This window comes from Dipodomys merriami, unplaced genomic scaffold, assembly GCF_024711535.1.
Source record: "Dipodomys merriami isolate MVZ:Mamm:240054 unplaced genomic scaffold, mDipMer1.0.p SCAF_48, whole genome shotgun sequence".
NCBI lineage: Eukaryota > Metazoa > Chordata > Mammalia > Rodentia > Heteromyidae > Dipodomys > Dipodomys merriami.
The window spans coordinates 3,732,766-3,755,587 of NW_027206046.1; the positions used below are offsets into that span (position 1 = coordinate 3,732,766).

General features: G+C 41.0%; 1 protein-coding gene and 1 pseudogene across 9 annotated transcripts in view; one reads left to right on the plus strand and one right to left on the minus strand.

Annotated features, from left to right (window-relative positions):
- Positions 1 to 22,822, plus strand: part of Csnk1g1 (casein kinase 1 gamma 1) — a 162,088-nt gene that overhangs the window by 56,839 nt on the left and 82,427 nt on the right. For 6 of the 9 annotated variants that reach the window (XR_011366640.1, XM_069995185.1, XM_069995188.1 and 3 more), the window contains exons 3-4: positions 6,305 to 6,426; positions 8,929 to 9,329. Coding sequence is in view for 7 of the 9 variants with exons in the window: in XM_069995185.1 (XP_069851286.1) it covers positions 9,149 to 9,329 (181 nt within the window). In the remaining 2 variants the exon portion in view is untranslated. Of the gene's footprint in view, positions 1 to 6,304; positions 6,427 to 8,928; positions 9,330 to 22,822 lie in introns of those variants that run through there. The other 3 variants (XM_069995186.1, XM_069995189.1, XM_069995193.1) reach the window with 2 other exon arrangements.
- On the minus strand, positions 9,685 to 9,778 carry LOC138809055 (U6 spliceosomal RNA; annotated as a pseudogene).

A 22,822-nucleotide genomic window follows, 5' to 3' on the forward strand; every position in this document is an offset into this window, starting at 1 on the left:
TCATTTCTAATGGCTGCATAATATTCCATTGTGTATAGATACCACAATTTTTGGATCCATTCATCTGTGGTGGGGCATCTAGGTTGTTTCTATATCCTAGCTATTGCGAACAGTGCTGCAATAAACATGGAGGTGCATGTGTCTTTGTATATTGGTTCCTGTTGTTCAGGGTAGATGCCTAGAAGTGGTATGACTGGGTCGTAAAGTTATTTCATTCTTAAAAGATGACTACTCCTCTATCTCTTCCCCCAAATTATTTTATTGCTGTCATGTAGACAGTGACTTTGGATCAGATGAACTCTTGTTTTTGACCCAATATACAATTTCTTTTTATATGTTGGATTAGGATGGTAATGACTAGAAACACTAATTCCTCTCATTTCAGTTTAATGGTTTGTTTAAGATACGTTCTAGAGCTATTATTAGGACATTTCACTGACTACTGTGGGAGATCCATATTCCCCAACTAACTTAAACAGGTTGATAGCCATATTCACTAACTTACAGCCCATTGGGTGAATGAGTTGACTGTAATCAGCAATTATTCTCTACCCCCTTCCTTTTCTCTCTCTCCTCTCTCCTCCCTTTTTTTCCCTTCTTTCTCCTCCCTTTTCTTTTTTTCTCCTTTCTTCTTCCTTCCTTTTTTTCCTCCCTCCCTTCCTGTGCTAGGGGTGGATTCAGGACCTTACTTAATTCTTCGATTTGCTAGATGGTTGTTATAGTTTTCTTGCTCAGCAAAGCAAGCATTGGACTGAGTGTGAAGGCTCCTGCCTCTAATCCCAGCTACTCAGAAGTCAGAAATCAGGATGATTATGACTCTCCTGGTTCTAGGACAGCCCAGCTGAGAAGTTAGTGAGATTCCCGTCCCAACCAGCAAGTGAGCATGATGGTACATGCCTATGATCCTAGCTGCTTCAGAGCCATAAATAGGATAATAAATGTCCAATACTCCTACATAAGGCCCTATGGAAAAATAGTTTTAAAGAACTTAGTGGGGCTTTATTGCTTATAGTAATGCTTTCTGGAAAGGGTAAAACTAGTTCCAGAAATGTAATTTTTTTAAATGTATTGAACTTTATCTCTCCTGTATTTAAGCCATACCTAAATTGATAGAAACTGTTAAAATTAGTGTTTTTTTAAAGGAACTTGGTGGTGTGACTCCCAATATGTATTTATTTTAAGGTTTGACTTGCTTAATAATTAGCTGTAACTGATAGTCAAATAGTTTTAAAAAAAACCAAAAAATCCAACTTTCTGCATTCACACACACACACACACTTTTTTTTTTTTCTTGTCCTGTGGCTTGAACTCAGTGCTTGGGTCCTGTCCTTGAGCTTCTTTTGCTTAAGCCTAGTACTCTACCAGTCGAGTCACAGGGCCATTTCCGGCCTTTTCTATTTATGTGGTACTGAGGAATCAAACCCAGGGCTTCATGCATGCTAGGCAAGCACTCTACCACTAAGCCACATTCCCAGCCCCTCAAAGTAGAATGTAGATGTAATAAAAGAAAATTCTATAAGCATATGGCTTATCTTTTGCTGGTATTCTTAGAAACCATATTTCTGGTTGTTGAGTTGACTTTTTCACATTATTTATTAGTAACTGTAAATAAACCATTACTTTGTGAAATAGCTATCCAAACTGACATGTCTTCACACTGATGAATTTGAATTTATAGTAGCTTTAAAAACAAATTATTACAGCCAGGTGTCGGTGGTTCCTGCCTGTAATCATAGCTACTCAGGAGGCTGAAATCTGAGCATCGAAGTTCAAAGCCAGTCCAGGCAGAAAAGTCCATGAGACTCTTATCTCCAGTAAACCACCAGAAAACCAGAAGTGGCACTGTGGCTCATTGGTAGAGTACTAGCCTTGAGCTGAAGAGCTGAAGGACAGCACCCAGGACCACAGCTAAAGCTGCACAACCTAGGGGGAAAAATGTTTATTACAGAGGGGTTACATTTACAAGCCTCAGGTAACAAGTACATTTCTTTTCATACAGTGTCCTCTGTTTCCTCATTCTCTCCCATTCCTTCCCTCCCATCTCCACCCATGAGTCATATAGTTCACTTTCATCAATGTCCAGTGTGCTCCACTGCTGCACTTTGTATCACCCTTTGTCATTGGATTCTGTGCCCTCACTTCCCTTTCCACAAATATGCATGTGAATATGCCTTATATAAGGTAAAGAATACAGAGTCATCAGAAAAAAAAAATAAGTTAAAAAACTCTTTTGTAGCTGGGCACTGGTGACTCATACCTGTCATCCTAGCTACTCAGGAGGCTGAGATCTGAGGATTACAGTTCACAACCACCCCGGGCAGGGTTTATTGGAGACTCTTTATCTCCAGTAAACCACCAGAAAACCGAAAGTGGCATTGTGGCTCAAGTGATAGAGTGCTCGCCTTAAGCTGAAGAGCCGAGGGACAGTGCCCAGGCCCAGAGTTCAAGCCCCACAACCGACCAAAAAAAAAATAGTCATTTGTTTCCCTGTGTTTGGAGTTCATATTATTTTGTATAAATATGAAGAGGCACTTAGGCATTACACCTTTGTGATTTCTCTCCTAAGAATCTCCTCTTTTGGTCTCACTGAATGTGCGTATCTAGAATCCTGTGTAATTTGTCATATCATAGTGCCTTTTAGATCTAACTTCTACAGATCAGAGAGAACATGTTCCATTTGTCTCTCTGATCTTGGCTTACCTTAGTTAACATGATGTGTTCTAGTTCTGTCCATTTCCCTGCAAATGACATTCTTTTATTCTTTCTAATGGCTATGTAAAATTCCATTGTATATAGGTACCACATTTTTTGGATCCACTCATCAGGGCAGTACATTTTAATTTTTGTCTTTTTTAATATATATTTTTTATTGTAAAGATACTGCACAGAGGGGTTACAGTTACATGAGTAGTAAGTCCATTTCCTGTGGAGCATTGTTACCCCCTCCTTTGTTTTTCCCCTACCATCCCTTCCCTCCCCACTCCCCAACCCCTCTCACCCCCCCTCCACCCGCATAGTTGTAAAATTCGTTTTCAACATACTATCTTGTACATCTCATTGTTACAATGGGTCATGCTGTATCCATATTACAGCATTTTGTTGTTTCCCTTCCTCTCCCCTGCCCAAATTAGAAAAATGTATATACAAGATGCAGGACATTGGAGTCAAATACAGTGACAACAGGAGTTGTACCATGGGAGAAAAACATACAAAGAAACAAAAAAAAAATCACATAGTACATTAAAAAGAACAACAACAAAGATAAAACCTCTTGTGTCCCTATCTTAAGGTTCATTTTGCTTAGCATCAGGTTATATGGTCATATGTACATAGCTGTTGACCTCTTCAGCTTGTCCTAGACATACACTAGTTATTGCAGATAAGGGATACCATGGGACCTATGTTTCTTTGAGTCTGGCTTACTTCACTTAACAGCATTGAGATTCCACCTCATCCCAGTTAGAATGGCTATAATCCAGAAATTCGATAACAACAGATGCTGGAGGGGATGTGGCCGAAAGGGAACTCTACTGCATTGTTGGTGGGAATGTAAACTTGTTCAACCACTTTGGAAAGCAGTATGGAGGTTCCTCAAAAGACTACACAGAGTTCCCTATGACCCAGCAATCCCACTTTTAGTCATTTACCCAAATGATCACAAACAAGGCCATACTAAAGCTACCAGCACAGTTATGTTTATCACAGCATTATTTACCATAACTAAGATACTGAACCAACCCAGATGCCCCTCAGTAGATGAATGGATCAAGAAAATGTGGTGTACACACACACACACACACACACACACACACACACACACACACACACACACACACACACACACACACACACACACACACACACACACACACACACACACACACACACACACACACACACACACACACACACACACACGAATTCACGAATTCTGTGCCTCAGAAAGAATGACACTGCCCCATTTGTTAGGAAATGGAAAGACTCTAACTTCTGTTTGTAGACTTCTTTTTCTTTGGGGCATGAGGAGTACTGTGGTTTGAACTGACAAGTTTTTGCTTGCTAGGTAAGCACTCTACCACTTTAGCCATGCCTCCAACTTTTTTTGCTTCAGTTTTTCAAATACAATTTCATTTCTTTTCATGGCTATCCTCAGAAAACAATTTTTCTGTCTCTGCCTCCAGTGTATCTAGGATTACAGGAACAAGTCATCATTCCAAGCTTGTTTCTTGCTACACATCTATTTTGGGGCATCTGGATTGTTTCATATGTTGGTTATTGTGAATAGTGCAGCAGTGAACATGGATGTGCAGGTATCCTATCCTTATCATATCTTGGCTCATAATGCTCAGGGTAGATGCCTAGGAATGTTGTGGCTGGGTCATAAGGAAGATCTATGTTTAGTTTTTTTGTTTTTGTTTTTGTTTTTTTTGGGTCCAGTCGTGGGCCTGAACTCTGGGCCTGGGCGCTGCCCCTCAGCTCTTCAGCTCAAGGCTAGCGCTCTACCACTTGAGCCACAGTGCTACTTCCGGCTTTTTTCTTTTTGCTTATGTGGTGCTGAGGAATCGAATCCAGGGCCTCAAGCATGCAAGGCAAGCGCTCTACCACGGAGCCACCTTCCCAGCCCCTATGTTTAGTTTTTTGAGGAACCTCCAGACTACTTTCCAGAGTGGTTATACTGGCTTATATTCTCAACAGCAGTGCAGTAGGGTTCCTTTTATCCCATATCCTCAAACAACATTTGTTGTTGTTCAAAATGTTGGCCAATCTAACTGGAGTGAGTCAGAGTTGTTTTATTTGCATTTCCTTTATGGCTAGGGATGATGAACATTTCCTCATGTGCTTCTTTGCCATTCTTACCTCTTTTAGCTCCTCCTCTTCTTAGCTCCCTTGTCCATTTAGTAATTTGTATATTAATTTTGGGGTTAGTTTCTTGATCTCCTTGTGTATATTGGATATTAGGCCTTTGTCGAATATATTTAGTAGCTTTTTAAAAAACCACATATGACATTTTATTTATTTATTTATTTTTGGTCCAGTCGTGGGGCCTGAACTCTGGGCCTGGGCGCTGTCCCTCAGCTCTTCAGCTCAAGGCTAGGGCTCTACCACTTGAGCCACAGCACCACTTCCGGTTTTTTTCTTTTTCTTTTTTTGTTTATGTGGTGATGAGGAATCGAACCTAGGGCCTCATGCATGCAAGGCAAGTGCTCTACCACTGAGCTACCTTCCCAGCCCCACATATGACATTTTATTGACATGACAATTTACTAGGATCTCTGGTGCATTATATAGTAGCTTTTTGATGGATGAATTCTAATTCTCTTTAATTGGGGGTGGTAAGTATTTAGTCATGTTACTGAAATCTTGTTCATTGAACAAGATCATAATTGCTGCTTAATATTTGTAAGTGCTAACTTGTGCAAGAAACTGAAGGCTATAGGTACATAACAAGGAACATTTGAAGTATTAAAAATGGGCTTAGGTTCTGGTGGCTCATGCCTATAATCCTAGATATTCAGAAAGCTGAAATCTAAGGATTGCTTTTCAAATCCAGCCTGGGCTGGAGTGAGTCTGTGAGACTCCTACCTCCAATTAATCGCAAATAAAACTGGAGGTAGAGGTATGGCTGAAATGGCAGAGCTCTAGTCTTCAGCAAAAGCAGTTTAGGGAATGTTCCCAAGTCCTGAGTTCAAGGCCCAGAACTGGCCCCCAAAAATATAAACAATGGCTTGATTATAAAAGAGTGTACCACAGAGGTAAGGTATAAACCAGCATTAAATCAAACTGAAGACTATGTTTATCTAGTAGCTTTTCCCCCCATATAGTTTTGTGGGGTTTTTTGGTTTTGTTTTTGCCAGTCCTGGGACTTGAACTCAGGGCCTGGGCACATTCCCTGAGTCCTCATGCTCAAAGCTTTACCACTTTAGCCACAGCACCTAGGAATTGAACCCAGGGCTTTATGCATGCTAGACAAGCACTCTACCACTAAGCCACATTCCTAATCTCTCCCATATAGTTTTGTAATACATAAATTTAAATAAAGTGTTAATATTGAAAGGCTTTAAATGGCAAGGTACAGAGTTTATGGTTGGAACCAAAATAGTTTTGAGCAGCGGATATTGATAAAGAGATAGAATTTTTTAAAAAGCTTAACTATTAAAGATACTTCAATTTCTTATGTGGGAAGTGCTACATGAAAGTTATATTGAATAATATTTCTCTTTATTACAGATTAGGCAGTACTTAATGTCCCGTGCATAGATTAGTAAATTGACTCATTAAATGGCTTTTTTCCCCCCACTTTTAGGTTGTAAAGTGATTGATTGGTTTTACAAGCAGGATTTATGAACATCTGTTTCTCCATTGAATGAAGTTTTAGGCTATCTATAAGGCTCATAGCCAGGCAAGCACTATTCCTAATATATACATGTAAGTATATATGGGTAATAAGGGTTACGTGAGAGCTGAGACTAATGTTATTTGGATCTTAAGTGTAATGCAAAAGGTTAATGAATGAAAAGCATAAAATAAGCCTCATCTGTTAAGAAAGTAAATACAAATGAAAAAACAAGAGAAATAGACAATATAGTTTCTAAATCTTATAAATAGACTGTAGTACTAATGATAATTTAGGAAATTTAAGTTATTAGTTGACTGATCATATTTGAATGGGCTATGACACATTGTGTTTTGTTCTCAAATAATTTGTAATATAATTTGCTGGATGGATGAAGAGTTGCATGGGATGGGGTATGTTGGAAGGGGTGTAACCGTACCTCTTCCATGCCCTGTCCAGGCACACCATCTTCCAGGAACCTTCATATCTACAGTTACCAGGAAGATCCTGATACCTGTCCTTTTATTTTTATTTTTATTTTTTTTGTCGGTCGTGGGGCTTGAACTCTGGGCCTGGGCGTTGTCCCTTAGCTCTTCAGCTCAAGGCGAGCGCTCTACCACTTGAGCTACAGCGCCACTTCCGGTTTTCTGGTGGTTTTTTATTGGAGATAGGAGTCTCAGGGTCTCTCCTGCCCGCGCTGGCTTTGAACCGCGATCCTCAGATCTCAGCCTCCTGAGTAGCTAGGATTACAGGCGTGAGCCACCAGCGCCCGGCTACCTGTCCTTTTAGGTTGTCATGAGGACTTAATTTTATAGTTATGATTAAAGCATGGATAAGTGTGTACAAATGTGATTGGACCAAAAAAGGTTTAATTTAATGCTAATAGACTGAATGGGAAACCCCAGCAAGGCCTGCCTGTTCAGATTCTTCTTGGGCTGTTTGTTCAGTGTTCCTCCTGGGTAGGGAGCAGGTTTGTTCAGTGTTCTTCCTGAGTAGAGAGCAGGTCCCCTTCTGAAATGAGTGCCTTGCTGTCTCCATCTAAAGATGAGAAAGTTTAGAGTATATTTTTGGTTTTGAAGTTTCTGTGGTTAGACTTGGGGTGAAAAGGATAAAAGCATCCGTGAAAGGCAAGCAAGAAGGTCAGAGAAAAGCTTGCTTACTGTGGTTTATGGTGAACCATTTTTGTCACTTAGGGAGAGAAGCTATGGGAATAATGAGCCAGGAACTATGGGGAAAAAAAAATCAAAACATGTATTATATTGTTAGAGATGCTCATGTGTATTGTCAAACATAGCATCAAAATTGGTGCATTATAAATTTTGTATTGGGCTGTTTTATATTTGGACACTAGCGAATTCTGTTAGGGATAAATAATATATTAGATGATTTACATTTCTAAAAAACTGGACTAAAAGTTGAGGTTTCTGGCCAGGCGCTGGTGGCTCACGCCTGTAATCCTAGCTACTCAGGAGGCTGAGATCTGAGGATCGCGGTTCAAAGCCAGCCCGGGCAGGAGACACCGTGAGATTCCTATCTCCAATAAACCACCAGAAAACCGGAAGTGGCGCTGTAGCTCAAGTGGTAGAGTGCTTGCCTTGAGCTGAAGAGCTGAGGGAACAGCGCCCAGGCCCAGAGTTCAAGCCCCATGACCAACCAAAAAAAAAAAAAAAAAAGTTGAGGTTTCTGAAGCTTTAGTCTAGGACCACTTAGTCAATAAGGTTTTGGAAATTTCCTTACAAAAATAATTTGTGTCTCCTAGAACAACTAATATATGCAAATAAATTTTTTTTATTTTAAAAAGGAAAAAAATCATTTAAGCCTGGAGTTGGTGGTACATGCATGCCTACATTCCACCTGTAATTGCAGCACTCAGGAAGCTGAGGCAGGATAGACTAGCCTGTGCTGATTAGTGAGGCCTTGTCTCCATTAAACACAACTTAATAATTTGTTTTCATTTAGGTGTTCACATGCCTCCCAGTGCTTCCTATATTAAAATTCATGTAAATCTCCAAATCTAAACACCTAATGAATTTTATTTTCTGTGATTTTAAAAAAAATATACGTGCCTTAAAAAAATTTCCAATTAAATTTTGACTCTTTTTTCTTCAAAAAAGGAAAGTAAGGTGTCAGTTGGTAAATTTTTGGGTTGCCTGACTGATGCCAGTGCTTGGTTAATGGTAGATATAGGAAAGAGCAACAGTTCTGTTTCTGATTGGTTCTGGACAAATTTTAAAGTGCTTTTAATTAAATTGTCCACAGTTAATTTGACTTCAACCCCATCATGTCTTTCTGTTAAGACAATGATGAAAAAACTCAACAATACATTTCCTTTTGGTCACATGTATGAAACTGGAAGAATTCATTTTCTGTTAAAGTCTTGTGTGTTCCCTAGATTTGCAGCCTACCAAGTGCATGTTAACACATGAATAATCCAGATGGCTAAGCTGTTGGAGGATATAAAACCAAACTTGTTTCAGGAATCTCCAGTGATCCACTTTCTTCATCTTCGGATAATCCATTCTAATTAGTAGTGACTGTCTCAATTTGTCTTAAATTTAATTTTTAACTGCATGTTTTCTTGATTTTTACCTTAGGTTACAAAATGTCCTATGCTTGAGATCTACAGACAACATGTCCTACAGGAACTAATCAGTGGTCTTTCATCTCCTGGAGATACATTAGAAGCATAAATATGGTGCCAAAGGAACTCCTTATCTTTCTCTGACTACAGTTTATTTGGACATACTTTTGTATTTGAAGAGAGGCATACAAACTGAGGTTACTCATTGTGCAAAGACTCTGTTGTATAGGATCATGGACCATCCTGGTAGGGAAAAGGATGAAAGACAACGAACAACTAAACCCATGGCACAAAGGAGTGCACATTGCTCCCGATCTTCTGGCACGTCATCATCCTCTGGGGTTCTCATGGTGGGACCCAACTTCAGGGTTGGCAAGAAGATAGGGTGTGGTAACTTCGGAGAGCTCAGATTAGGTAAGAACTTGGTTGTGTCCTTTGCTTCCATTAGCTTCAATAACAATAAGTTTCAAGACAAGTAATTTATAACTCTATGACCAGTTTCTCTTTAAGTAGAACCAAATGGCATAAGAAATGAAGAATTTGTGGAGTAGGCTGTAGTAATTTTTAGTCATAATTTTATTGTCCAAGGTTCATTTCTCTTCTCTCTGTGCTTTTTTTAAACTTTCCACTAGTTCTGCGATTTTGTGATACCAGGAGATTTGTTTGCAAATTCTGATATAGAAGGTTTGATGTAGAACCTGAATTTGAGTTTTTAACAAATTTTCATGTAATGCAGATGAGTTTGATTCTTTTAATTCTTTTTATTTTAAAAACTATGGATCACCTCACAAATTTATGTATCATTTTTGTACAGGGGCCATGCTAATTTTCTTGCATCATTTCAGTTTTAGTATATGTGTAGCATGGTTGTTTGATTCTTGAGTTACAGTTGAAAGGGACTAAGCCAGGAATTGGTGATGGCCACTGTTAACACCAGCACTCTTAATACTTAGTGAAAACACTGTCTCAAAAAAAAAAATTCATATTCTACCCCTGGAAGAGGAATAAATCTTTACTCAGTAATTTAGTTAGAGAGATTTTCCAGTGCATACTACTTGCTTTTCTCCTAGAGTTCTCAACATTAGGATTGAGTTAAAACTCCAAGAAAAATTTCTGAATTTTACTTCCCAACCAAAAAATTTGCTATTTCAGGTTTGATTTTATGTGTAAGATGATGAATCATAACACATACCAACATGTTTAAAGATTGGAGATGGAGAAGGCATAGTAGGTAATTATATAATGGGCCACTCTACTTGAGAAGAGAAAATGAAAGACTTTTTTTGTCGGTCATGGTTCTTGAACTCTGGGCCTGGGTGCTCTCTCCTTGAGCTGAAGAGCTCAAGTCTAGCATTCTACCACTTGAGCCACAGCATGACTTCCAGTTTTCTGGTGGTTAATTAGAGATAAGAGTCTCACGGACTTTCCTGCCCGGGCTGGCTTTGAACTGGGATCCTCAGGTCTCAGCCTCCTGAGTAGCTTGGATTACAGGATTGAGCCACCAGCACCGGGCATGAAAGACTTTATATAAAGTGATCAGCTTATGGAATGTGCATAGGTCTCCTTGTAGGCTACAGTATTTCCTTCAGCTATTGAATCTATAAATTATAAATACTCATTGTAAGAAGCTTTGGCTTTTGGATGAGTGGGAAGAAGGGAACATGAAATTAATACTGTTTCATACCTCTGTTACTTCTGATGATCTTGCAAAAGAAGAAGGAAAAACCATCTGATTCCCTGTAGAGAGCTCTGGGGGAAATGTCATTATACTAAACAGCACTGGGTACAGAATTAAATTTAAGGATACTTACAATGAAGGCTAGCAACCTGGAATTGGACCTGACTAGGATAATGAAAGGCTCTTTCTATTTAGAGATATGTTCATGTTCGAGTTAGGAAAGCCAGCAGATGCTACTGAGAATAGGAGTAAGATGTGTAATTTCACACTGCATGACTTCCTAGCAACTACTCAGTTGCTTTGGCAACAAGTTTTGCAAACATTCATTTATGTAATAGTTTTACTTTGTTTCAACATCACAGTACTACAAGCATCAAAGAGATGATGGAATAAACATCTACAAAATTATTGCTGAGAGGCAGTTTGTAATGCGTATAAACTTGTACATTCTCCTAACAACAGATAATTGTTTAAATTCTGTGAAAGTGAAGAAAAACCTTGGATAGTGAATAATTACTAGAGGCTAAGGTTATAGTTTACATGAAAATGGAAAAATCCACTCAATTAATAGGATAAACTTGTGGTTCATTTATGCTTTAGAATGTGTATACATTAGAAGATGTTTTGTTTTTGTTTTTAGTCTTCTGTGTTGCCCAGATTGGCCTCAGACTCACTATGTATAACTCAGTATGTAATCGACTATGTAAACCCACTATGTAATCCATTCTCCTGCCTTTCCTCCTGAGTGTTGGGAATGTGAATGTTCACTACCATCCTGTACTGATATTTGTCGGTTTTTTTTTTTTTTTTTGGTCAGTCATGGGGCTTGAACTCTGGGCCTGGGCACTGTCCCTCAGCTCTTCAGCTTAAGGCTAGCGCTCTACCACTTGAGCCACAGTGCCACTTCCACTTCCAGTTTTCTGGTAGTTAATTGAAGATAAGAGTCTCACGGACTTTTTTTTTTTTTTTTTTTTTTTTTGGGTCCGGTCTTGGGGCCTGAACTCTGGGCCTGGGCGCTGTCCCTCAGCTCTTCAGCTCAAGGCTAGCACTCTACCACTTGAGCCACAGCGCCACTTCCGGCTTTTTTCTTTTTGCTTATGTGGTGCTGAGGAATCGAACCCAGGGCCTCAGGCATGCAAGGCTAGCGCTCTAACACTGAGTCATCTTCTCAGCCCTCTCACGGACTTTCTTGCTTGGGCTGGCTTTGAACTGCAATACTCAGATCTCAGCCTCCTGGTAGCTAGGATTACAGGCATGAGTCAGCTGCGCCCGGCTGATATTTCTTATTTTGACTTGCTGTGTTATTTTTTGTTTCTTTTCTTTTTGTTTTGGGGGGGGGTCCGGTCATGGGGCCTGAACTCTGGGCCTGGGCGCTGTCCCTCAGCTCTTCAGCTCAAGGCTAACGCTCTTCCACACAGTGCCACTTTTTTCTTTATGTGGTGCTGAGGAATCGAACCCAGGGCCTCAGGCATGCAAGGCAAGCGCTCTACCACTGAGCCACCTTCCCAGCCCCGTTGCTGTGTTATTTTTTTTCCAGTCCTAGGGTTTGAGCTCAGGACCTGGGCACTGTCCCTGAGATTCTTTTGCTCAAGACTAGCACTCTGCCACTTAAGCCACAGCACCACTTCTGGCTTTTTCTATTTATGTGGGACTAAGGAATCAAACCCAGGACTTTATGCATGCTAGAGAAGCACTGTACCACTAAGCCATATTCCCAGCCCATGACTATTCTTGTGTGCTTATCTGCCTTTATTAGCCCATAAGTAGAAAGGTACTTTTAGAATAATTTGGCATCCATTGAACACTAGAGTGGGCCTTGTACCCTATTTTTTATAATTTTCTTTTCTATGTATGAGTAAGCAGAAGATTGTGTAGATAACAGCAAATATAAACTAAGATACCAAGGAGGCTCAGGTAGGCCTTCACATGACCACCTTATTGGTACAAGGCCCTACTTCTCTAAACTCATTTCCTTTTCTGGTGATTGGTACTTTCATATATCTTTCGTTCATTCTTTTCTTTCCTTCTTTCCTTCCTTCCTTTCTCTCTCTCTCTCTCTCTCTCTCTCTCTCTCTCTCTCTCTTTCTTCCTTCCTTCCTTCCTTTCTTTGTTTGTTTGTTTGTTTCTCTCTCTCTCTCTCTCTCTCTCTCTCTCTCTCTCTCTCCCCCCCTTCCTTCCTTCCTTCCTTCCTTCCTCTCTCTCTCTCCCTTCCTTCCTTGTGCTGTGGCTTAAATTCAGTTGGCTTTTTCCACTCAAGGCTAGTGCGCTACCACTTGAGCCACACCTCCACTTCTGCCTTTTCTGGCTCTTTGGCGATTAATTGGAGATGAATCTCATGGGGTTTTTCTTTCTTTTTTTTTTTTGCATCCAGTCGTGGGGCCTGAACTCTGGGCCTTAGCGCTGTCCCTCAGTTCTTCAGCTCAAGGCTAGCGCTCTACCTCTTGAGCCACAGCGCCACTTCCGGCTTTTTTCTTATGTGGTGCTGAGGAATCGAACCCAGGGCCTCATGCATGTAAGGCAAGCGCTCTACCACTGAGCCACCTTCCCAGCCCCAGGTTTTTCTTTCTTGGCATGCCTTCTAATCAGGATCCTCAGATCTTAGTCTCTAGAGTAGCTAGGATTGCAATGTGAACCACCAGGTCCTGGTACCAAGTACATTCCTGCTTTAATTCTCTGGGATGGAAAATTCTTTCCCTAAAATCTTGCATAGTTGTTGGTTCCTATTTTGTTGTTGTTGCTGTTTTTGCCAGTCCTGGAGCTTGAACTCAGGGTCTGGGCACTGTCCCTGAGCTGCTTTTGCTCAAGGCTAGCATTCTACCACTTCAGTCACAGTGCCACTTCTGGCCTTTTCTGTTTATGTGGTACTGAGGAATCGAACCCTGGGCTTCATGCATGCTAGGCAAGCACTTTACCAGGAAGACACATTCTCAGCCCCTTGTTTCCTATTGTTGAGGTTTAGCTTATCTTTTTAGAGGCTATTTTGTTCTTGTAACTTCTTCCCCACTTCCATTTAAATGAGTACTTCCCACTCCCCACCCCACCCCACCCCCACCCCCAGCATCATGGGCCTCAAACTCTGGGCCTAGGCACTGCCCCTCAGATCTTCAGCTCAAGGTGAGCACTCTACCACTTGAGCCACAGCGCCACTTCTGGTTTTCTGGTGGTTAATTGGAGATAAGAGTCTCACTGACTTTCCTGCCTGGGCTGTCACCCTCAGTTCTCAGCCTCCTGAGTAGCTAGGATTACAGGCGTGAGCCACGGGTGCCCTGCTCCAAACTGCTTTTTTATAGCTGTTTGTTTACTTACTCTTTTTTTTTTTTTTTTGCAACAGTCACAAATTCCTTTCTTGAGGTCTTCACATTGGTAACTATAACTTTCTGAAATAATTTTGTATATTTACTAGTTAAGACCTTCTTACATAACTACAATTCTTTTGGAGTGCAGGAATTCTTTCTATATAACTTATTGTAATATGAGATAGAGTGTTAGATGGCTAGACAAAGAAGGGAACAAATTAAAGTATATAATCAGGCACTGATGGCTCACACCTGTAATCCTAACTGCTCAGGAGGCTGAGATCTGAGGATCGAGGTTCAAAGCCAGCCTAGGCAGGAACATCTGTGAGACTCTTATCTCCAATAAACCACTAGAAAACCGGAAGTGGCACTGTGGCTCAAGCAGTAGAGTGCTTGCCTTGACTTGAGCACAGGGACAGTGCCCAGACCTAGAGTTCAAGCCCCATGACTGATAAAAATAAATAAATAAAATAAAGTATAGGCTCCTTTTTTTTTTTATAATCAGTCATGAGGCTTGATCTCTGGGCCTGGGCACTGTCCCTCAGCTCTTCAGCTCAAGGCTAGCACTCTACCACTTAAGCCACAGTGCCACTTTGGCTTTTTATTACTTATGTGGTGCTGAGGAATCAAACCCAGGGCCTCATGAATGCAAGGCAAGCGCTCTACCACTAGCCACCTTCCCAGCCCCTACAGGCTCCTTTATTTTCTAAGCATATGAGGTTAGTGACCTTAGTGAAATGAAATTAGTACATCTTTCTTTTTTTCTTCTTTTTTCCTTTCATATTCTCCTTCTCACTCCTACCTCTTTTCTTTCTTCCATAGCATCTTGTTCTATAGCTAAGACTGGGTTCAAACTTGCCATCCTTCTACTTTAGCCCTTCCAAGTGCCAGTATTACAGACATGTACCACCATTCCTGGCCTGATTAGTATATTTTGGTTCTCTGAAAATACCTTTCTACATCACTGTTCATTTTTTTTTTTTTTTTTTGTCGGTCGTGGGGCTTGAACTCTGGGCCTGAGCACTGTCCCTCAGCTCTTCAGCTCAAGGCGAGTGCTCTACCACTTGAGCTACAGCGCCACTTCCGGTTTTCTGGTGGTTTATTGGAGATAGGAGTCTCACGGTCTCTCCTGGCCGGGCTGGCTTTGAACCTCGATCCTCAGATCTCAGCCTCCTGAGTAGCTAGGATTACAGGCATGAGCCACCAGCGCCTGGCTACATCACTGTTCATTTAACAAGCATTTCTTGGATGTTTACTAATGCTGTACTTGGGGTAGGATATGGTGAGGATAGGTAGTATAAAAGGGAAGGATACAGTGACGTGCAGCATCTGCCTCTAAAGATAACGGTGTTGGGTAAAGATAAAAGAAAAATTACAAAGCCAGGCACCAGTGGCTCACGCCTGTAATCCTAGCTACTCAGGAGTCTGAGATCTGAGGATTGTGGTTCCAAGCTAACCCAGGTAGAAAAGTCCCCTTGAGACTATTTCTAATTAACCACCAAAAAACCGGAAGTGACACTGTGGCTCAAGTGGTAGAGTGCTAGCCTTGGGCACAAAGAGGCTCAGGGACAGTGTCCACGCCCTGAGTTTGAGCTCCACAGCTGACAAAAAAGAGAAAAGAATAAAAAGAAAAATTGCAATACAAAGTACTGTGACAGTAGACAGACTAAACTATACTTGGCAAAGCTAAATGAAGGATTCAGAGAGGAGGAGGTATTATTTGATGCTGGACAGGATTCTGCCGGTGAGCACAAGGAAGAAGGGCTCAAGATGTATAAGACCTGGGCATTATAAGTGTGCTTTATCTATTATAAGAGCTAGTTAGATGTATGACTGGGTCCTAAGATATGAAGTGAAAAAAAATTAATAGAGAAGTTATCAGATGAATTGGGACCATATTGTAAAATGTTTGCCTGGTATTTAATTTTAAAGTATTGGACTTTACCCTGTATGCAGTGACATGGAATGACCAAGGTTTTCAGAACATTGGAGTGACATGATCTGGTTTTATTAATATTTATATCCCAACTCATTTCATTGTGCATATATATATATATATAATGGTACTGAAGAAAATGTTTGCTTGGGGAGTAGTCAAGGTTAAAAGTGGCAGTCTTGTGCCGGGCCTGTAATCCTAGCTACTCAGGAGGCTGAGATCTGAGGATCACAGTTAAAAGCCAGCCCGGGAAGGAAAAGTCCTTGAGACTCTTATCTCCAATAAACCACTAGAAAACCAGAAGTGGCGCTGTGGCTCAAGCGGTAAAGCGGTAAGCAGAGAAGAGCTGAGGGATAGCGCCCAAGCCCAGAGTTCAAGACCCATGACCAAAAAAAAAGTGTCAGTCTTAGATCCTTGCTTGACTCTGAAAAGTGGCAGTGAGATGGATGGAGTGAATTAGAGCTAGGTGCTTGGTGGCTCATGTTTGTAATCCTAGCTACTCAGGAAGCTGAGATCTAAGGATTATGGCTTGAAGACAGCCTAGGCAGAAAAGTCCTTGAGACTTATCTCTAGTTAACCATCAAAAAAGCCATAGGTAGAGCTGTGTCTCAATGGCTAGAGTTGCCAGCAGGAGGGAAAAAATGTTCAAGGACAGTACCCAGTGTTCAAGCTCCAGAAACAGACACCTCCCCACACACAAAAGAGGTGGATTCAAAATTTGAGGATAGAAAAGATTTGGTCACTGGTAGTTTGTGGCGGCATCCTTCCAGTTTTAGGAAACTACATGAATGAGTTAGGATATGGCTGGGATGATTGGTAGGGATACCAAATAATATAGAATTTGTGAATGTGTTGACTTTTGACAGGTATGTGTCATATACATAGAAATACATTTCTGATATTTAGAAATTCAGCCTTCAGAGTAGGTAGGCAAAAAAAAAGTGCCTGACCCCTCCAAAAAAAGGTTGTTGTTTTTTTTTTCAAATAAACTTATTATCTTTAAGTGGTTGTACCAAGAGGTTTCAGTTCAACATATCAATATATGTGTACAATACATCTTGATTAGTGTTACCTTTTCTGTTTTTCTTTCCTTTATCTGAACCCTGCTCCATCACCTCAAGTTTTCTGGTTCTAATCTCACATATGTACATTATTTTTTAGTTAATTTTTTTATTATATATATATATTTTTATTTTTATTTTTATTTTTATTTTTATTTTTGTCTGTCAGTTGTGGGCTTGAAGTCTGGGCCTGGGTGCTGTCCTTCAGCTCTCCAGCTCAGCTACAGTGTCACTTCCAGTTTTCTGTTTTGTTTTTTTTGTGTGTGGGGGGGGCTTAAACTCTGGGCCTGGGTGCTGTCCCTCCACTCTTCAGCTCAAGGCCAGTGCTCTACCACTTGAGCCACAGTGCCACTTACAGTTTTCTGGTGGTTTATTGGATATGAGTCTCACTAATTTTCCTGCCACTTAAAGTTTTCTGATGGTTTATTGGCTATGAGTCTCACTGATTTTCCTGCCTGGGCTGGCTTTGAACCGCGATCCTCAGATCTCAGCCTCCTGAGTAGCTGGGATTACAGGCATGAGCCACTGGCGCCCAACTTCTCTTTTCTTAATTTTGTGTTATACGCAATGAATTCTTGACTGCATTCTTCCCCCTTCTTCCTTTCTTCATTACTCTACTCTTTTCCCCTTGGCCCAGTCCTCCCTCTCCTTATGACTATATTTGCCCACTATTTCTCTATTCATTTGTTTGCTTCTCTCCCCTTAACTTCCAATCCTCAGACAAGACATATTTCATTTTGGTAAACTACCTCTTAGCTGTTCAGAGTTTGCACCAATAAATTCCATCCCTGCATATAACATACTTTTTAGTCAGTATATATATTTTTTGGGGGGGAGTCCGGTCGTGGGGCCTGAACTCTGGGCCTGGGTACTGTCCCTCAGCTCTTCAGCTCAAGGCTAGCGCTCCACCACTTGAGCCACAGTACCACTTTCGGCTTTTTTTCCTTTTGCTTATGTGGTGCTGAGGAATTGAACCCAGGGCCTCAGGCATGCAAGGCAAGCACTTCTACCACTGAGCCAACTTCCCAGCCCAGTCAGTATATTTTTGATGTAATGTCTGCGTATGAGAGAAAACATGTGTTCTCTGTATCTTTGAGTAAGACTAACTTCACTCAATATTTTTTCTAGGTCCATTCATTTTCCTGCAAATGATACAATACAATAATCTTCCCATTGGATGAGTTAAAAAAAAATATATATATATATATATACACATGCACACATGTATATACATAAATATCCATATACAGACCACAGTTTTTTAATTCATTCCTGTGTTGTAGGTTATCTGAGCTGTTTCAATTGCTTGAATATTATAGTGCAACAATGTATATGGCTGTACAACTTTATTGTGTCCAGACTTACAATTTTTTTGATAAATACCTAAAATTGGTATCACTGGATTATAGAGTAATTCTATTTTTAGTTTTTTGAAGAATCCCCATACTTACTTTTTTTTCCCCCCTGGTCGTGGGGCCTGAACTCTGGGCCCAAGTGCTGTCCCTCTTGAGCTCTTCAGCTCAAGGCTGGTGCCCTATCTTTTGAGCTACAGCACTACTTCTAGCTTTTTTCTGCTTATGTGGTGCTGAGGAATCAAACCCCTAGCCTCATGCGTGCTAGGCAAGCATTCTACCACTGAGCCAACTTCCCAGTACCCCATACTTTCTTTCATAGTGGTTACACTAATTTATTTGTTTTGTTGTTTTTTTTGAGGTCCGATTGTGGGGCCTGAACTCTGGGCCTGGGCCCTGTCCTTCAGCTTTTCAGCTCAAGGCTAGCACTCTACCACTTGAGCCACAGCGCCACTTCCCGCTTTTTTCTTTTTGCTTATGTGGTGCTGAGGAATCAAACCCAGGGCCTCAGTCATGCAAGGCAAGCGCTCTACCACTGAGCCACCTTCCCAGCCCGGTTACACTAATTTATAAACCTGTCAAGTTCTCTTTTCCTTGCTTTTTATTTTTTTTTTGCCAGTCCTGGGGCTTAACTCAGGGCCTGAGCACTGTCCCTGAGCTTCTTTTTGCTCAAGGCTAAAACTACTACTTGAGCCACAGTGCCACTTCTGGCTTTTTCTGTTTATGTGGTGCTGAGGAATCGAACCCAGAGCTTCATTCATGCTAGGGAAGCACTGTACTGCTAAGCCACATTCCCATCCCCTTTTTTTGGGGGGGGTAAGGGGTGGGGATAGATGATTTGTGGAGCTTGAACTCTCAGGGTCTGGGTGCTATCCCTGAGCCTCTTTGTGCTCAAGTCTAGCCCTCTACCATTTGAGTCACAGCACCACTTTCAGTTTGGAGGTGGTTAATTGGAGATAAGAGTTTCACAGCTTTGGGCTGGGAAGGTGGCTCAGTGGTAGAGTGCTTGCCTTGCATGCATGAGGCCCTGGGTTCGATTCCTCAGCACCACATAAGCAGAAAAAAGAAGCCGGAAGTGGTGCTGTGGCTCAAGTGGTAGAGCCCTAGCCTACCACTTGAAGAGCTGAGGGACAGCGCCCAGGCCCAGAGTTCAGGCCCCACGACTGGACCCCCCCCCCAAAAAAAAAAAAAAGAGTTTCACAGCTTTTCCTGCCTGGGCTAGCTTTGAACCGTGATCCTCAGATCTCAGCCTCCTGAGTAGCTAGGATTACAGGCTCAAGCCACTGACACCCAGCTAATTCTCTGCATATTTTTGTTGTTGTTGTTGTGGCGGGGGGGGGGGGGGGTCTGAACTCTGGGCCTGCGTGCTGTCCCTCAGCTCTTCAGCTCAAGGCTAATGCTGTACCACTTGAGCCACAGCACCATTTCTGGCTTTTTTTTTTTCTGCTTATGTGGTGCTTAGGAATTGAACCCAGGGCTCATGCATGTAAGGCAAACATTCTACCACTGAGCCACCTTCCCAGCCCCTCTCTACATTCTTAATAGCATTTGTTGTTGTTGGTAATATGTCTTGATGATGGCCATTCCAACTGGAGTGAGATGGAATCTCAGGGTTGTTTTGGTTTGCATTTTCTTTATGATCAGCGATATTAAGTATTTCTTCATGTATTAATTAGGCATTTTTACTTCTTCTGAGAAATAACTAGTTAGGTTCTTTGCCTATTTATTAATTAGGTTGTTGAATCTGTGGGGATTTAATTCTATTTAACAAGTGTCTCCAGAGATGATAATTAATGAATGATTTAATTTTCCAGAATTTGTAAATGTATTTTGGGGCATATTTTAGAAATGCAATTAAATTATGGTATAAACTTGCTTTTTTCACTTCATAGAATATGAACTTTTGTGTATGGGTCAGGGAGTCTGGGGCTTGAACTCAGGGCCTGGACTCTATATTTAAGCGTCTTTATCTCAGTCTAATTCTCTACCACTTGAGACCATAGTAGCACTTCTGGCTTTTTCTGAATAGTTTATTGGAGGTAACAGTCTTTCCTGCCTGGGCTGGTTTTGAACTGTGATCCTCAGCCCCCTGAGTAGGTAGAATTACTGATGAGCCACTAGCACCCCACTGAACTTTAAAAAAAATCATATTTAAATTGTACTAGGTAGGTTCCATTGTAACAGTTCCACACTTACAATGTGTCAACAATAAATAACTGAATATATGCAAGTAAGTATAAAAATAAGTAAAATATGGCTGTGGATGTGGCTTAGTGGTAGAGTGTTTGCTTAGCATGCATAAAGCCCTGGGTTCAATTCCTCAGTACCACATACACAGAAAAAACTGGACGTGGTGCTGTGGCTCAAGTGGTAGAGTGCCAGCCTTGAGCAAAAAAAGCTCAGGGACAATGTTTAGGCCCAGAGTTCAAACCCCAGAACTGACAACAACAACAAAAAAGTAAAATAAAATAAATATGAGAGAACTTAACCTATAGTTTAGGTTTTGGTGCTTTGTTGATAGTAAACATGCTATATACCATCACTGGTTAGTGTTAACAATTAAGATTTATTATGATAAGCTGTGTATTATTATTGATAGGCAAGCCCTTAAAAAAAAACTTAGTTTATCTTGATGAGAGTGATGGAAGGAGTGACATTATCGAAAAAGAAATGTGCTTTTGGCCAGGTGCTGGTGGCTCATGTCTATAATCCTAGCTACTCGGGAGGCTGAGATATGAGGATTGTGGTTCAAAGCCAGCCCGGGCAGGAAAGTCATGAGACTTTTCTCCAATTAACCACCAGAAAACTGGAAGTAGCACTGTTGCTCAAAGTAGGTAGAGCACTAGCTTAAAGGAAAAAAATCTCAAGGACAGTGCCCAGGCCCCATGCCCAACAATAAAAAAGAAATGAACTCTTTACCTGACTTATGTAACTGTAACCTCTCTGTAATCACCTTTATAATAAAAAAAAAATTAAAGAGAAAAAAAATACTAGTTTAGTAAGCATTTGGAAAATGTTTCTGCATAATATAGTAATATACTAATAATAAGTTACTAAAAAAGGAAAAGTCCTTTGGCCTTTTTTTCTTGTATTAATAAAGAGATGTTCTTTCTCTTTCTGCTTCTTCCCTCCCTCCCACCCTTCTTCCTTTCCTTTCCTTTCCTTTCCTTTCCTTTCCTTTTCCTTTCCTTTCCTTTCTTTTCCTTTTTCTTTTCTTTTCTTTTCTTTTCTTGTCCTAGAGCTTGAACTCAGGGCATGGACACTGTCCCTAAGCTCTAGCCTGATTTATTGGGCTGAATGGTGGGCTAGTGCTCCACTAGCACTTCTGGCCTTTGGATGGTTAATTGCAAATAAGTCATACAGATTTTCCTGCACAGGCTGGCTTCAAACTTCAATCCTCAGATCTTAGGCTCCTGAGTAGCTAGGATTACAGGCATGAGCTGCTGGCATGAGCCGCTGGCACCTGGCGAGAGATTTCTTTAGATGGGGGAGGTAGTAGGTCTGCCGGTTCTCTTGTCGGTAATAGACATGGTAACTAATGGGAGGTATGAAGAAGTGGTTACTCATTATCGCTGCTAATTACCTTAACTTCATTTGGCTGATAGAAATTTGTACATATACTGCTTTTACTTTAGAGCAAGAAAATGTAACAGCTGGGGATCTAATTAAACTGGGAAGTGAGGCTGTATGTTTCATCACACTGTATGTTCTCATGTGACTGAGAACTGAGATCTGCTGGTTCTTTGAAATAATATGGTGTCTGTTAAAGCTTATGGGTAAATGTTGTCTCTTGTAGGTACTGAAACAGGAAGATTTTGTTCAGATGATTTTATTGGCAGCATTATATCTAGGACTGCTGCTTCAAAAGAGCGGAATTTAGATATAAAGCTCCCAAATTACTATGTAATACAGTTTGTTTTCCATTAACAATAAAAGAACACATTTCAGGAAGTGCATTTGGGAGGCATTGTGGATTTTGTGCAACAGACACTAAAAGCTTTGAGTGTTTGGGATTGTGCCAGGTTATCAATGGTATTTTTCTGTCCATTAAGCTGCTTGCCTTTCTCACATCTATTGTTATATTTTTATTTACATTTTTTTTTTTTTTTTTTTTTTGTCGGTCATGGGGCTTGAACTCTGGGCCTGGACGCTGTCCCTCAGCTCTTCAGCTCAAGGCGAGCGCTCTACCACTTGAGCTACAGCGCCACTTCCGGTTTTCTGGTGGTTTATTGGAGATAGGAGTCTCACAGTCTCTCCTGCCCGGGCTGGCTTTGAACCGCGATCCTCAGATCTCAGCCTCCTGAGTAGCTAGGATTATAGGCGTGAGCCACCGGCGCCCGGCTTATTTACATTTTTTACCTGAAGTAGTTACTCATTTTAAATGGGCAGAATTTTTGTCTTCAGTCTTTATAATTAAATTCTTCTAGAGCAAAATTTCTGAAAACTGTGTACCACTGAGGTCAGAGGCTAAGTGATTGTCTAGACTTAAACAGGATTCCATTTTGTATGTTGGCCTGTTCAGATGCATTTATCCCCTAGAAGAATTTACATAGGCAAGCCTTAGCTGGGGAGAATTATTGCGTC